The sequence below is a fragment of the Mastomys coucha genome, unplaced genomic scaffold (assembly GCF_008632895.1).
Source record: "Mastomys coucha isolate ucsf_1 unplaced genomic scaffold, UCSF_Mcou_1 pScaffold5, whole genome shotgun sequence".
Lineage (NCBI taxonomy): Eukaryota > Metazoa > Chordata > Mammalia > Rodentia > Muridae > Mastomys > Mastomys coucha.
The window spans coordinates 60,231,171-60,247,564 of NW_022196911.1; the positions used below are offsets into that span (position 1 = coordinate 60,231,171).

Consider the following 16,394-nt stretch of genomic DNA (forward strand, 5'->3'; position numbering starts at 1 on the left):
AGCATGCGGCTGGAAGAAAGAACCAGGTCCTAACTTCTACAAGTGACCTCTGAGTACCCTTTGTAAAGTAGAAGTGACACATGCTCTCTCCCTTGTGGGTGTTTATAGAATATTGAACATAAACATAAGACCTTCAGACCTTGGAGACCAGGCATAAGCTAAGCACCCTTCATCTGAAAATTTGGCGTGGAGAATGCTTTAAAACCCAAAGCCGTGTGAGCTGCTGAGACTGTCAGAAATTCTACACTTGATCTCAATCAAGTGCTGACTTGCAGGGAAAATGAATTCAGATCTCTGAATCCAAGCCTAGTCTACTTAGTGAGTTCCAGGTTAACCAAAGCTACATGATGAAACTTTTTCTACAATTAAAATGTCTACTTGAGAAAGTCATAGATGGTGTTTGCTGAAGGCTGAAGAAGAATATTGATTTGGTGAAGTGGGGACAGCATGAGATGCAGATGTTGAGAAGACTCCAGCTGGGTTTAACATCTGACATCAGAGTTCTTTCTTCCCTAGTGTTATGGTTTGTATATGCTGGGCCCAGAGAGTGGCACTATTAGAAGGTGTGGCTCTGTTGGAGTAGGTGTGGCCTTATTGGAGTAGGTGTGTCTCTGTGGGCATGGGCTTTAAGACCCTACTTCTAGCTGCCTGGAAGTGAATATTCTGCTAGCAGCTCTCAGATAAAGATGTAGAACTCTCAGCTTCTCCTGCACCATGCCTGCCTGTATGCTGCCATGTTCCCACATTGATGATAATGGACTGAACCTCCGAACCTGTAAGATAGTCCCAGTAAAATGTTGTCCTTATAAGAGTTGCCTTGGTCATGGTGTCTGTTCATAGCAATAAACCATAACTAAGACACCTAGCAATAAAGCTAGGTGTAACTCAGAGCCCCTCTTGTTTGTGTTGCTTTGTCCTGTAGGGCTCTGACCTATGAGACCCATCAAAATGGGTTTCTGAGGAAGGGAAGAGGGGCTGAAAAAAAGGAGGGGATCAATATAACCCCCTCCCAGCATGGTTGGGGTGTGTCTTCCCAAGGTCAACCTGCTGAAAGCCGGATATTTGGCCTGCTACCTTCTGGGGAGATGGTGGAACCATTAGGAGGTGATGCCACAGTAGGATGCTAAGTTACCAGCTGTATGCCTTACAAGACATTTCTAAGAAGCTAGGACCCTTCCTCTTGTTTTGCTGTGAACTTTTATACACTGAGACCCAAAGACAATGGGGCCAAGCAACACTTTCAATGCTAAAACCATTATCTACAATAAACCTCCTTCAATCTCCATTGTCTGACTTTGGTAGTCAGTTACATTAGCAGAGATCTGACTACCACATCTGTGTGTTTCAGTGGTCAGCCCTGGACAGCAAGCAGGTAGATGACAGCTGACTGTCATCTTGGATGAAAGTTTCTCTAGAGAACAGAATGACAGAGGACAGAGGACCCCACTATGAAGGGACACAACCTTCCTGACTTCAGAGTGACTTGTAAGTTATAGAGAGCCCTCTATGAGCTTCAGATGCCTTTGGCCAGCTCTACTTTAGTACACTTTGTACCTGTAGACTTAGTCAAAGACTTTGGCATAGTAGAAACAGACAAAAACACCAAGTACTTAAGAAGCAAAGAACATGCTTGGTCAGGATACCTCCAGGGCAGAAAGGTGGGTCCCAGCATACCACTATTTTAAAGACGTATTTTTACATGTATGTGCTTCTGTGTGTGACACATGATGCCTATGGAGGCCAGAAGAGCACTGAATCATGTGTAAAAAGAGATACAGGTGGTTGTGAGCCAGCCAACCATGCTGGGAATGAACTCATGTCCTTTGGAAATGTAGCAAGTACTCTTTGGGGCTGACACCATCCCTCTAGCCCCAGCGCACTGCTCTGGTATCTTAAAGATGTTATGTGTGTGTTGGGGGTGTCATTAAAATTATGGTTTATTAATTTTGAGACTCCCTGACAGAGTTGGTAAACTGAGCTGTCTGGAAGCTCAGTGTTCTCTTGGGTTAGATCCCATTGGGGCCCCAGTTTCTCTCTAGGGGATACTTGGACTCTGAACCAGCTACATTCCAAGACCAAATGCTCCCAGACACGGGAGGAACTTCCAGGGCTACGCTTAGAAGTTCCAGAACAGGCACACATTCTGCCTCTCAGCCAAATGCCGCTGATGGCCACTGAGATGCCCACACTGGGCAAAGACTACTAAAGTGTCTGCTGCCATCTTTCCCACAATGCTTGTTGGCAGCTTCAGCAAATGGTTGTACTAGGCTCCTGCAGCAGCTGTGACAGGCACCACAAAATAGGCAAATGGCAGATACACACACAGAGTTCTGGTAGCTAACTCTAGACTCTACAATTGATGCACTCAGCAACAGCAGGGCTGCAGTCCCTTCAGGGACTCTAGGAGAAGTGCTCTCTTTCTGTTCCAGCTTCTGATGTCAGCTAACCTTCAAGTTTCAGCTCCATCTTCACAGCTCTAGTGCAGTGAGGTTCCCCACTTCCATCCTGTAAATGATGTCCTATAGGGACTGCTGAGAAGCCAGTACAACTTCCTACTTCAAAGTCCTTACTTTCATCACTGCAAAGATTTTTTTTTTTCAAGAATAAAGTAATATATAGCAGTGGCAGGTTTGGGTGCTATATCTGTTGGTGGCCATCACCCTGCATGTTATGATGAAAACCACAGGTGTGAACTCTTGGCTCACTGAAGACATTCCACTTGTGTTATGAATCAGAAAGGCTTCAGGACCAGATCTGTAAAGAGCAAGCTGCCTTACACGACATCTAGGATTTAGAAGCCCTTGTCACTAATGGAAAACCTTCCACTTCTGCCTGATTTTATCCAGTTTATTTGTCCCAACTTTTCTTTATGATTTTTTTTAAATAACAGCTCTATTGGTATATAGTTTACATTTTCTCCTTATCTTGAGCAAAAACCTCCAACGACATCTATTGAATGTATCCACACTTCAATGGGCAATTTAGAAACTTTAACATTTTTCTCAAGATATTTTAAAGGCTCACAGGTGGGGACAGATGTCAAGAATTAGCGAACTCACTGGTGGTGCTCAGTGGATGCACCATGTTCTCCTCTCCCTCAGATAACAACTGCAGGCTCCTCTTTCTTCCAGAGTTCAGAAGTGACCATAGTACTGAGAAATTTGTTACTGGGAAATTTTATTTTTATTTGAACATCACACAGAGTAAACTATGCTGGCTGGGGCACCATTAGATGACATAATCTCATGACAGCCATGTATGTGAGCTACCACTGCCTAAATGTCTTTAGTGGTTCGTGGCTTCACACCTGCCCTCCCTGTCAGACAGCTCTTTAAGGGTTGGCTTAAATTATATTTTCTATGGAATACAAATCTTAAAACACATACAATACATAGACTCATAGGGTAGATGGTAGAAATAAAATTTTGATTTTATAAACTTAGATTTAGTGTGTGTGTGTGTGTGTGTGTGTGTGTGTGTGTGTGTTTGTAAATGCACCATAGCACACATGTGGAGGTCAGAGTTAAGTTCTCTCCTTCCATCATGCGAAACCTAGGGATTGCTCATCAGTTTTATGTCTCTGGCCCATTCTAGTTTTGCTGTTGCTGCTGCTGCTGCTTCTTCCTCTTCCTCTTCCTCTTCCTCCTCCTCTTCCTCCTTCTTCTTTCTTCTTCTCCTTCTTCTTCTCTTTCTTTTTTTTATAAAATTATGATTTCTCTCTTCCATATCTGAATACCTCAGAGTTTCTATCTTCCCCCTCCCTACTAGATAGTGAACAACACACAAACGTACCACATATGCAAATAACCCCATGCACATCACACATGATTTCTTTGGAGTAAGGTCACAAGCAGGGATAGCAACCTACTGAAGACACCTGTCCCCTCCTCACACACACACACACACACACACACACACACACACACACACACACACACATACAAACACAGCGCAGGACATAGGCTTAGACCTCCTCTGCAAATTTCCTCCTCAATGCCAATTCCCCCACAGAAGGAGGAGGGACAGTGTGACTCCTACTTGTCCACAGGTCCCCCAAGCCCTTCTGGCATTTGTCTTAACACATCCTGGTGGTTCCTGGGGGAAGGGGATGGTTGGGCTGCTTTAGTTCCCATCATCCGGGTTTCAGATACCCTGCCTTGGTGCTCCATGTCCCCACTCTGAAGGAGCAGTTATAGAATGTGATTGTGTGTTAAGTATTTAATTCCTAATCACAGTTTACTTAATTGACTGGCTTGACAAACCATGGTAATCCACTCATGCAGCAGGTGTGCTGGCACTCTGGGGGAGCTGGACTCTCGTCAGACCATAGACTGAGGCCACTGAGTGGTTGCTCACCGTGACTCCCTGGAGTGAGTTATGTAACCTGCTTATGCCTCTGTTGCTTGCTGAGGCAATTATGTTGTGTAATTAAACATTATGTAAACTGATTTAATGGGACTGTGGAGCGGCTGCTCCCCCATACACTCACACACTCACTAAGCTGGAGCGGCTGCTCCCCCATACACTCACACACTCACTAAGCTGGGTGTATCTGAACTGTATTCAAGTAGGCAGATGCTGGAAAAAAAACTAGAAAACCTGCACACTTGGGCCACTCCTAGGTTCAGGGTTCCTTTCCCGCCTCACAGAGAGCTTAAGATAGCAGATGAACAGGTCTACAATTAAAGCAAAGCCAATGAAGAGGAAGGAATGGCCACGCATTTAGACACGTTTGGAAACTCTGCTGTACTGAGATTTGTCTTCACATATGCAGAGCATGAGCTGTGTCACTGGGCCACACTCCCAGCTACACATGGGCAAATTCTAAGTCAAGATAAAGAGCTTATGGACTGGGGTGTGTGGCTCAGCTGTCAGAGTGTTTATCTAGCATGTACAATGCCCTGAGTTCAATCCCCAACACTGCCTAAAACCAGGTATATGGATATACACCTAGAATACCTGTATTTGGGAGATAGAGACAGGAGGATTATAAGTCTAATGTCATCCCTGCTTATACAGACAGTGCATGGTTAGCCTGGGCTAATATAAGGCTAGGTCTCAAAATAGATAAAACAATAAGTTAATAAGGCTTATTGTGATTTAAAAAAAAAAATTCCTTCATTGACCAACACTTCTTTATTTGCTAAGAACTAATCATACCGGTGGCAATCAGGTCAGCTAAGACGACTGTACTTACCTCTGGGCCCAAAGGGACTAGGCCTAAGAAACCTGTCCACACACACAGACGGAAGCTTCCAGAATGAGTTCCCAATTGAATTGCTACAAGCCACCTCAAGTGTCATAGTAATCACTGCCTTCCTGTTGATTCTTCTTTTCCTAAATACACCCTCTCCCAAACCAATTTTCCCGATACTATAGAAGGGGCACTAGCTCATACCCATCCTTCCTGTAAAACTCCAGCATCATGTTGTCTGTGGCAACACTGAGGGGCCGGCGGGCCTGCTCTGGCTGGCGCCGGTCAGCAGGGTCCATGTCTGGGGAGGGCATTGAGCTGTAGTTGGCATTGTGGTTCACATGGACCGGACTCCCATAACTGCCTGTGATGTTGAACTCTATCTCTGCAGGGAGAAAGAATCAGTGTATGTGATCTCTTGTGAGGGCACACAGTTGCAGACAAGAGAGATGCTCATATGCTGCCTCTAGAAAAAGTCACCTCATGGTCTATCACCGGCTATATTGATATTAACTCACCATATTGACCAGCCAACAAAGAGACTTATGTGATTGGCAGATTGGCCTTTAAGAGAGGGAGATAACCAGGTCAGCCTTGACTGCTAGGATCCCGGCCTTAGTGACATTTTGTCCCTACACGGGTTAGTGGTGATTGATAGCTAAAAGCTCACCCTCAACACTTAGTACGCATGACAGACAGGAACCATGTGTTTTTGCTTTAACAACTATGACTCCAACTGTTGTCTCCATAAAATGATCACCACAGAGAAACACGCATGCAATGATGCTTCTTGTGGCTCATAACATCTTGGAGATTCCCTTGTAAAAAGCTGCCCCAGGTGCCTAATTATGAACCAGGCACAAAAAAGCAAGCCCCTGCTTTGGACCCTGCTTTTATGTGCTGACGAGCAGCTCAAAGAACATCATTTAAGTCAGTAAAAAAGGTAGCATCCAGGTGATGGCTGGGCCTGAACTGAAGTACTCCTTAGCCCTTTCCCACCTTCCACTGTAACATCAGGTTCAGCCACCCTCTGCATTTGGAAAGTGAGGAGTTTGGAGCTCAGGAGCACTCTACTTTGGGCCAGTTTCCACATTTTGTAGGTGCAAATAAACCACAGTGTAGCTGTTAGGTCAGGAGAATCTATGGACCTACTTAGTACAAGGCATGCACACCTGGATGACAGAAATGTCTCCTGGGCAGGGACCGACGAGGGAGCAGCCGAGGCTCTACCCCAGTGCCTGCTGCATCTGTAGGTAGGTGTGTGCGGGTGGGCCGAGTGTGAACAAAGACATCCAAAGCCTGGGTGCATACCCCTGGCTTCCCAGGCTTCAAGCTCACGGTGCGCTTCCTGTCCCTACTTCTGCCCCTCTGACCCCAGGATGTGAGTGCTGACACATACCCCCAGGGAAGAACCAGTCTGCGTGCTGGATAATGGGCTCGATGATGCCAACAATCTGCAGGGAAACTGTGGTCATCATCTCGGTGATGTTCCTGCAAACAGAGCAGAGCAGTGGGGTTAGCAGCTGAGGCAGGGGGACAGCCTCACAGTCCTCTGGACACTGGAATTCTGCAGGCCCAGGTCTTCAGCTGCTTTCTGGAACCTTTGTGAACAGCATCGCTCCTGCTAACCACCCAATACCCGTAAATGCCTTTTTAGCACAGGTTAGCCTGTCTGCTTTGCAGCTCTGCTGCCTCTTGCAGACAGGCCTCCGCCCTTTCAAGTCTAGATGCCTGGACTTCTTGTGAAGTGCTCTCCTGTCCCTTGCTCTCCTCTGTCATGCTCCATGGTGATTTAGGTTAGTCACAGAAGACCATACTCAGAACCATAGCTCTGAGCCTGTCAGTGAGGAAGATCTATAGAATTGTGCTCTTCTTCCTGCCCCCAAGAGAAAGGAACAGGCTAAGATGTGTTAGAGATTGGTTCTAATGCTTTGATTTAATAGGGAATCTGTGTGTCCAAAAAACTGAAGGTCCTTGTCCCCAATTGGTTTTTGATCAATAAAGATGTCAGCGGCCAATGGCTGGGCAAAGGGAGATGAAGCACGACTTTTATATTTGTGCAGGAATTAGGAAAAAGGAGACAGAAAATTGCCATGATTTGGGGGAGAAGGATGGGATACAGGAGCTACAGGAGAGAAAGCCAACCAACCATGTGAGAATTTGGGATGGTGGCCACTGGCCACTTCTCCAATTGGGCCTGGGGCAGCCAGGGGAAGTTTGGGAATGTCCAGCCTTTGAGGTAGCCAAGACATTTTAAAATTAACTATTGTGTGTGTTTGTGTGTATGTGTGTCTCTTCCATTTGAGAATCCAGCTCCTAAGCGAGTGTGAGCATACAAAGCAGTGTAACCCAAATTCACTGCTACAGAGATGAGCCAGGGCCCAGGCATCCTGCCCTACAGCTCATGCCTGGCACCATAGAGGGCCTCTCCTTCCTGTACTCACCCCTCTGACTGCGGCCAAAGGAGGTTGGGTCCCAAGACGATTGCCATGTTACTGGGAGTCATCTTGTTTACATCCTGATATTCAGACAGTTTTGATAAAAATCTGATCAAGTACCTGAAAGGCAATGAGAAGAGTCAGGTTTAACTGGGGCTCAACACCAGGCACTATCTGGCAGGATGGACTAGAAACTTCTCCCCTGTAGTGCATTCTTGACAAGGAGACTCACAGATCCAGCAATATATGAAGAAATACCCCACATCATGAAATGGGAATTCTGGATTCTCTTCCCCAAAGCAGATAGACCCAGGACTCACTCACTTAGATGCTCTCACATCTACTCCAATGAACAACCAGTAAAAAAAAAAATCTGTCCTTGTGCCTTAGGTAGGGGATGCTCAAGGTTTATCTCTCACCATACCCTGTTACCTCTCATCCTCCCTGTATAACCGAAGTGTCTATGGATATCCACAGACCAGGGTCTTATTAACACTGACTCAGGCTTCTTGGAAAGATCCAAAGAGACCCAGGAGTCTACTTGTTAGGAATACACCCAAGAGAAATACTCCCATGCACAAGGTGCTAAAGAGACATCTGGAGAGGCATTATTTGTGGTATTCCTACAGCTGAGGCCACTCAAATGCCCTTGAAGGAGCGAATGAGTATATATAGAATATTACTAAGGCACAAAAAAGAATGGAGACGTGACACTTTCTGTCATGTGGGAAGGGCTGGAAATATGGCAATCAGAAGGAGAGAGAAAAGGCTACACAGTGCGCTTCTACTCCATTATGTGAAATATCCAGAACAGGTAAGTGTGCCATGCAAGAGGCTGCATTAGCAGCTGCTGAACTGAGCTGGGGGTGGTGAGGAATGACCCCAGTGGGAACTGGGTTTCTTTGTGCAGTGATAAAAACACCCCCAAATGGACATTATTAATAGGTGCACAGCTTGGTGAATGTAGACTCAATCCCAAATGTCACCTTTAGAAAGACACAGTGGTGTGTGAATTATGTCTCAATCACATTAGATTTTTAAAAGTGAGAATGAAGGAGCCGTGCGCAAGGTAAACATCCAAGAACAGCTTGCGCATGCCACACTGAGAATATGGTTGGCCTCTGGACTCCTAGCTACAAAAGGCTGTCATCCTCCCTTGGGTCACAACAAAGGAAGTTCCTTGCCTCCAAGGAACTTTGAACTCCTCTTCTCTCAGCCCAGCAGACAGTGCACCAGCCTTGGGGGTGGAGTCTAACCGAGTAGTACCCACGGTATTTCTGTACCAGCTTTACCCACAGCCTCTCCTGATACATTCTAGGGCTGGAACAGGATGTGGGCTCTCTGAGAACAGCTGAGGAATGCTTCCCAGTGGCTGAGGGTTGGTGATCCCAGGATCACCAACCTGTAGTGCGTCGTACACATCTGATTCGCATCTGGATGCTTTTAAGTGAAGATTTTAATAAAATATACCTAGTTTACTTTGTCTATTTGTAGGTGAACACTGATGCATGATAAGGTACATCCACATGGTTGGGCAACCATCACAGTCATCTACCTACCCCCAGGACCATTTGACCTCCTCAAATTGAGACTGTATACTTACACAATAACCCCTTGCATTGCCCACTGCTCAGCCCTGACAACCAACCATCTTCAGTACCCGTGTCTCCATCTACTCTCAACACCTCATATACATGGAGCCAAACCTTTTTGTCCACATCACCTTAAGAACCACAGTTCCACTGTGGGTGTACAAAACATTGGATTTATCCATTTATCTGCCTAGGGACACTTAGGTTATTTTCCCTCTGGCTACTGTGAATCTCGCTGCTATGAATGTAGGCTCATACATATCCAGTCTCTGCTTTTGATTCTTTTAGGCATACGCTCTGAAATGGAGCTGCCACATCATATGGCAATTCAGTGTTTAGTGCTTAAGGAAAAGCCATACCACTGCTCTAGGAATTTTTAACAGGGGAACAAAAATTATCAGATAGATAGAAGCAGAAGTCGACGTTGAAAGCCTACATCCTAAGAAACGGGGAGGAGAGGAAGCAACAGGAGAGAAACGGGGCAGGGTGAGGAACAGAAGCTAAGTGTGGGCAAGGGTCTGCAGCAGAGAGGCAGCAAGAAGCTAAGTGGCTCCTGGAAAAGACATGCATGGAATTCTCTCCCTCACTGCCCTGCCTGTGAGGTGAGAGCTCAAGGTGACATCTGCCTCCTTCAGCTCCAGAGTAGGTCAGCCACTCCTACAAAGAGTCCACAAATCTCAAATACTGTAGATGTTCTGCATTTCTCTTTAGTCTTTAACAAACTGAGAAACCGTCATAAACTTAGCCCATGGCTGTTGTTGGGTAGCCCCTGGAAAGGCTTCTGTCCCTTCGCAGCAAAGCCTATCAACACGCCCCCTGCCTATCTTATCTCATAGGCTGTTTGAAGCTTAAAATGGGCCATGCATGCTAACAGTGCCATGGATCCCACAAAGTGCCCATGCATGCTACTTTCTATGACCTTTATCCAGGGGCTGGGTAGCTGGGCTCAATTTCTCCTCTCCCTGCTTACCGGATGTTGTTATGGTTGGCCTTGGGCAACTTCTCACAAGCATTCCAGAGAGCCTGAAGTCTCTTGTCTTGCTCCTGGATACTGGGAAATTGACAGGAAAAGCCATTGGTTGAACAGGAATTAACATAGCATCAATCCTAACCAGTCTATCATGGACCCTGGAGGCTATCACTGCAAGTTATAATCCTTAAAGACACTTGGCTATTATTTCTCTTTCTGCTCTCTGTCAGTCCTGCCCTACACTACTTCAACAGAACTTCATCTGCATGGATCACACATCTCAGGTGAACAAACTGAACAGGCTAACAGTGGGGTCAAGAGGCTAGACAGCCGTGGAGCCAGAGCTCTGGGGCTGCTGGGAGAACACAGAACACCAGCTAGAGGAGACCAACCCAGTTACATTCTGCAACCTACAGATCAGTTCAACAGACATTAGTCATTGCATATTAAATTCCTCCACATCTGACATAAACTAAATGTTCAACAGATACCTTGAATGAGTAGGCTATAAAGACATAAATAAATCTAACTTTTCAAAATGTTTAACTTTAGTGAGTGGACAATATCCATTAGCCGAAAGGTTTTCCATGACATATAACAATTAACTCTGTGGGTTTACTAATCAGTCTCTCAGAACTAAATCATTATTTATAGGATTAAGTTTTATAGAGTTCTATATCCAGGCCTACATAGTAAAAAAACTCTGATGGCCAGAGAGTCCTTTCTCCAGAAGCTCCAAAGAGTAAATAGCACAGGGAGAGGCCTACACCTAAGGTCCCCTTTATAGTCACTGTCATTTCTGGGGGTCCCTAGGGTCCTCCTACTGATCTTGACCTTCAGAGAAAAGCTCCCTGTATGAGCACAAAGGAGCAGAACATACGTATTCATGTAATGCATGGTTAAAGTAGGCCTTGACTGGGAAGCCATGAAGTAGGCCTTCTACACCCTGGTCTGGTGCTAACTTTGTCCTTCAAGAGTAACACCGCCTCACAGAGCTTGTATGAACCCTGAACCAGAACATGACCCAAGTGCCTGGCCCTGCTGCTGGTTCACGCAAGGTTCTATCCTGTGCGAGGCACTTTCTGTGGCAACAAGTCAGCCCCACATACTCTTCTAATCTTCAACTTTTCTTAAGGAACAGTCTGTGGAAAGCTACTTTTTTTCTGCTAACATCTAGCACTGGGCCTGGCAGAACAAACTGAACTATAATGGGGCCACTGTGCTAAAAAGCCACAGAAGAAAAGTCAACTATGAAAACTGGGACTAGTTTCGTAAAGCAGTTGTCTTTCAGGAATCAGTCCTAGGAAGCCGGTGCTACTGAGCTGCTAGGATCACCCGCTCTGCCTCACCCCCTTGAGGATCCCCTTTAAAATCCAATACTTTTTGTTGTTTCTGTCTCTTCCCGCTTTTCTGCCTGTAGAACTAGCTAGCTAACCCCTCCTCCTTAATTTCCCCAGAAGAGCTCATTCCACTTTATAGAATCAAGTGCTGTCCAGTTATAAAGTGGGAAATGAAAGCCGCTGGAGTTTTAAGCTGAATTTGTCTCCTGACAAAGGGGGATGATACTTGACTTTTCAAGAAATGTAAGTCAACAGACATACGTTAAAATGAGTCCCCCTGAGCCTGGAACTGGGGAGAAGCTCTCAGAAGAATTCCTAACCTATCAGCTTTACCAACAAGCCTAGACATCCAGACTCTTGCTGGTGCAGAAGCAACAGGGAAGAGGGAGGAAGGCTGCCAGGGAAGGCTTCTCTGAGGAGGTGACATTTAAGGTGAGGCAGAAGCTTTCCATCCATAGGATGTCTCCTAGCCTCTGATCCCTGTTCACACTTGCATCATCCCATGACTCGGCATGCTCTCCCATGGAGACACTTAGTTTACCAGGCTCCCCAAAATGCCTCCTTGGTCACAGTCAGTCTGCACTGTCCTGATAAGCTCTCATTTTACAGAGTACATTTTATTTATATTTATAATATTTCATACACATATATAATACATGGTAGTCACGCCTGTCTCTACACCCTCACCCCATTCCTCTGGAACCCTTCCAGCATGTTTCCTTCCCGTTGTCATGGCTTATCCTTTTTATTGGTTTGTAACCCACTGAGAATGCTGGCTATCTTGCTGGCTCAATCTTATGAGGTCTACAGTGAATTTGGAGTCCAAGGGCCCTGCCCTACACAGATGCCAGTATTTCACAGTGACTCCTCCTTATCCTCCATCTCTTACCTCCTTTCTTTTTCTTCTTCGCTAACGTCCCCTGAGCTTTGTGGAGCAGTTCTGATACCCTATGCCTAGTTGTGAGTCTTTGCATTAACTGGTACCCACTGCAGTGAGAAGCCTGTCTAACACTACTCCTGATCTGGGATCCTCTTCTCTTTCCTGTTCCACCTGTATCCTGAGTATCCTAAGTCCCCTCAGATTTGTCTACACCCTGCTGTGTCATCTCAGAGCCTAACTGAGTCCAGCTGAGTGCCATCTTGTGGTGAAACCTAGCCTCTTCATAGGACCAAGGTTATCCTCTCAGCAGCTTGGGGGTTATGGAGATTGTAGAACCCCAAACAGTTCAATCCAGATCTCTGAGAAGCAGGCTTGGATCCTGGTATCTTCTGAAAATGTAACTAAGAGACTTTGATGCTTACAGATGGTAGGGAACATCTCCACTGGGGAAAGTCCTTTCCTTACAGGATGAGACCCAGCAAGGCAGGTCCCATCATTCCCCATGAATCTTCAGCATTAGAAATGTTATCATCCAGGGCCAGAAACAAGTCCTTGTGAGTTCACTCATGCTTCAGTGTCTGGGAGTCATCGGGACCACTCCTTTCTTCTGGTGGACACCTACCTTTCCAAATGAACTAGGACCAGAGTGGCTCTCAGTGCACTCACTGCCACCCTCGGCTCTTCTTTTTCTAGTTTCTTAGCAAGAGCTCTCATCTATCCAGTAAAAGCACAGGGCACTTTCTGTCAAGGGATATGTGCTCATTTCTCGCTAGAATCTCGGTCTTGTTCCACAATGGCATAAAGTGCAGTGGCTGCATGCATGAGTCTAGGGCTGGACTCACTGGATTCAACCTCTCACGCTTGTGTGTTAGCTAGCAAGGATCCTAGCCCTGCTCCACCTCAGCATCCTCATTTCAATAGTGAGGGGAACAGTCTAGTCTACTTCAGAGAGTTATGAAAATTAGATGGTTTAAAGATGTTTATCAGCTTAGAATAGTGACAAGCCGCTGATAACCATTCGACAGATGGTACCATTTATTAAAAGCACCATGGAGCCTGAAACCCTCCTTTGATAGTAAAACACACAGATAATATGTTCGCCAAAGTATGACTCTTCTACTTTGGAAAACCAACACCACCAGGCAATTTGACATGAGGCAGCCTTCTCTGACTTGATGCATTTAAGCATGCTCCCATCTTGAGGTGAGCTGGATCTCTTTGAGGTCTCAGTAGATCAAAGAGTGAAAGAGTAATGAGCAATGCCCATTTGAGGGGACGAGTGTGTTAATGATAGGCCTAATTTGATCACTGCACAATATACCCACACATTGACACATCACACCTAAGACCTGATGGATGATATGCCAACTAACATGAATGATGATTCACTTGACTGAGACGAGAAGCTAGGCAGGATGCGTTGGGTGGCCAGAACCCATGACCAGATACCTTGGCTCTCAACCTGTTCTCAGAAGAGCATCTTCTACCTCTTCTCTTCTACCTGTGTGATCTCTACTCTGGTCTCCACCATCCCGGCTCTGGTAACAATTCTCCTGCCTCATGTTGTCTACTTCCTCACTATGGTCATTTGTTTTTCTTAAGATAGTTCTTAGCCTATGGACAAAGAGAACATGCACCTAGATGAAGCCCCCACAAAAGAGGGAAGAGAGTGAGGAGTCGCAAAAGCAAGCCTCACTGAGGAGCCCCAGTCTGTGGCGTGCCTTGCCTTTGGGATGCATTGACTGCTGGCCTCCTAATTTTGCTCCCTCATCCTGATTGTTGGGGGCACAGATCACACCCACTGCCCAATTAATAACACCTTAGCGTTAGCAACTTATTGTTGCTAAAATATCCCTGTGGTAAATATGGAAAAAGGCCCTGAGACTACTTGTCTTGCTCTTTCTACCAAAAGAAATCACTGTCCTTACCTAGTTGGGCCTTTTCAGAACCTTCTTTAATGTACACAGTTAGGTTCATTCCTAAGATTCTATCTTATTGACTGTTGGGTGTTTAGTTTTCTTTAAAAACTATACCTGGGGGAAGGAAAATGAAGGGGAAGATGATGTAATTACATTATAATCTTCAATATATTTATATATATAAATCTCATGTCTCCTCCTTAAGTTGCCAGAGTGGCTCTATCAACTTCTTCCTTGCCTCAGAACATGAGGCAATGCCTCTGTCCCTTCCTCAATCCAAGCTTCTTTTCTTACACATGCTTTTTTGGGAACATGTGCCAACAGTCTTCGTGATGGAAAGGAGGCCAGTAGCTAGATCCCAGCTCCCAAGCTTTCATAGTTCAATGAACCTATACACAATGGAGTCTATCAGCTAGTTACATGGCACTGGATATTCTACGTAATCTATGGATGGCTTAAAGTACACAGGAGGTTCAATGCAAGCACTATGCTGGCTGCTTTTTATAAGGAACCTAAGCATCCAATGTTCCACAGGTACACATGGATGATTATCATCCCCATAATCCCAACTCACAGTATAATCCAACACGAGGTACTCACTTAGAAGCCTGGATCCATTCGTCATAGAGTTCAAAGGTCATAAGAGGCTCTGGCAACTCTCGGAGATAAGACTTCAAAGCCCCTGGGCATAAATACAGTAAGCTGTTACAACCCAACAGGACAAACGGCAGCAGCTTGCCCTGCTCCATTTGGACATGATTCCTTGGGCCACACACGATTAAATAGCGGTTTCCCACGTGAGCAGTTGCTAGGCTTTGAGAGTACCAGGGCTGAATTTCATAGCCCTGCCCTTTGTTTTTCCCATCATCTTACCTTCAGCTAACTGTACCGCTAAGGTTGTCTTCCTTCAGTGATCAGAACAATCAGGCCTGAATGAGAGCCCTAGGTGGACATCTGAAGCCACTGTCCCAGACACAGAGCCACGCGGTGCCCTTGCTATCCCTTCCCCGTGAACCCTGGCTCAGAGGTGGAGGGTACCTACCTGCTATGGCATGGGGGTCTGCTGAGTACTCCTGGACATCCACCACACAGCAATCCAGAGCGGCTTTCAGCTTCTTCAGCTTGGAGGCTGAGGGGGCTACTCGGAAGAGGCCCTGCCGGCAGGATGGAGGGGTGAGAGGGTGGCCAGCAGCTCAGAGGAACAAGACAAAACACAGAGAAAGTCTACCTGCTCTTCCCTCTGGACCCCTGTCCTCCAGCATCTCACCTAATGCCGTGTGCTGATGTTGCAGTTGCATACTTTCTTAGGCATCTCCTTCACACTCAAGCAGCTCAAGAGTCCACCGTACTGTTCTCAGGGTGGCAGCTCATGCTTGGTGGCTCATTGAACTGACTGAGGAAGTGTATTGGGTATCTGAATGTTGGACTCTCAGGTGCCTGGTTCTTTTCACACTTAAAGTAAGTCTTGGAGAATCTGCCTGAGAGCAGTCAAACATGAAGGTCTCATAACTTGAACAAACAAATGTCTGTGGTAATAGTTCTCCACTTTCCTAATGCTACGACCATGTAATTCCCTCATGTTGTTAATTCCTCGTGTTGTGGTGACCCCCAACCATAAAATTATTTTTATTGCTCCTTCATAATTGTAATTTTGCTACTGTTATGAACAGCAATATAAATCTGTGTATTCCAGTAGTCTTGGGTGGCCCTAAGGGTCATTCGACCTCCCCAAAGGGATCATGACCCACAGATTGAGAACACACAGGTCCATGTGCACGTGCATGCGTGTACTTGAATATACATGGCTAGGTACAAAATGAACTAAGTAGCACCTGTGTACAGAGAAGATGGGTACATGGTGGTGGCCTGCAAAGTTCCAGGTTCTGGTTTTTTTTTTTTTTTTTTTTTTTTGGTTTTTTGAGACAGGGCTTCTCTGTGTAGCCCTGGTTGTCCTGGAACTCAGAAATCTGCCTGCCTCTGCCTCCCAAGCGCTGGGATTAAAGGCATTCGCCACTACCATCTGGCGCAGGTTCTATTCTTAACATTACTTCAGTGTTACTC

At 45.8% G+C, this 16,394-nt stretch overlaps 1 protein-coding gene across 3 annotated transcripts in view; it reads right to left on the reverse strand.

The window, feature by feature from the left end:
- Arhgap44 (Rho GTPase activating protein 44) overlaps positions 1-16,394 on the reverse strand; it is a 170,702-nt gene that overhangs the window by 15,084 nt on the left and 139,224 nt on the right. For all 3 annotated transcript variants that reach the window (XM_031354908.1, XM_031354907.1, XM_031354909.1), the window contains exons 11-16: positions 15,376-15,487; positions 14,934-15,015; positions 10,195-10,275; positions 7,639-7,752; positions 6,594-6,685; positions 5,399-5,579 (exon numbers count right to left, since the gene is read on the reverse strand). In XM_031354908.1, coding sequence (XP_031210768.1) covers positions 5,399-5,579; positions 6,594-6,685; positions 7,639-7,752; positions 10,195-10,275; positions 14,934-15,015; positions 15,376-15,487 — 662 coding nt within the window. The remainder of the gene's footprint in view (positions 1-5,398; positions 5,580-6,593; positions 6,686-7,638; positions 7,753-10,194; positions 10,276-14,933; positions 15,016-15,375; positions 15,488-16,394) is intronic.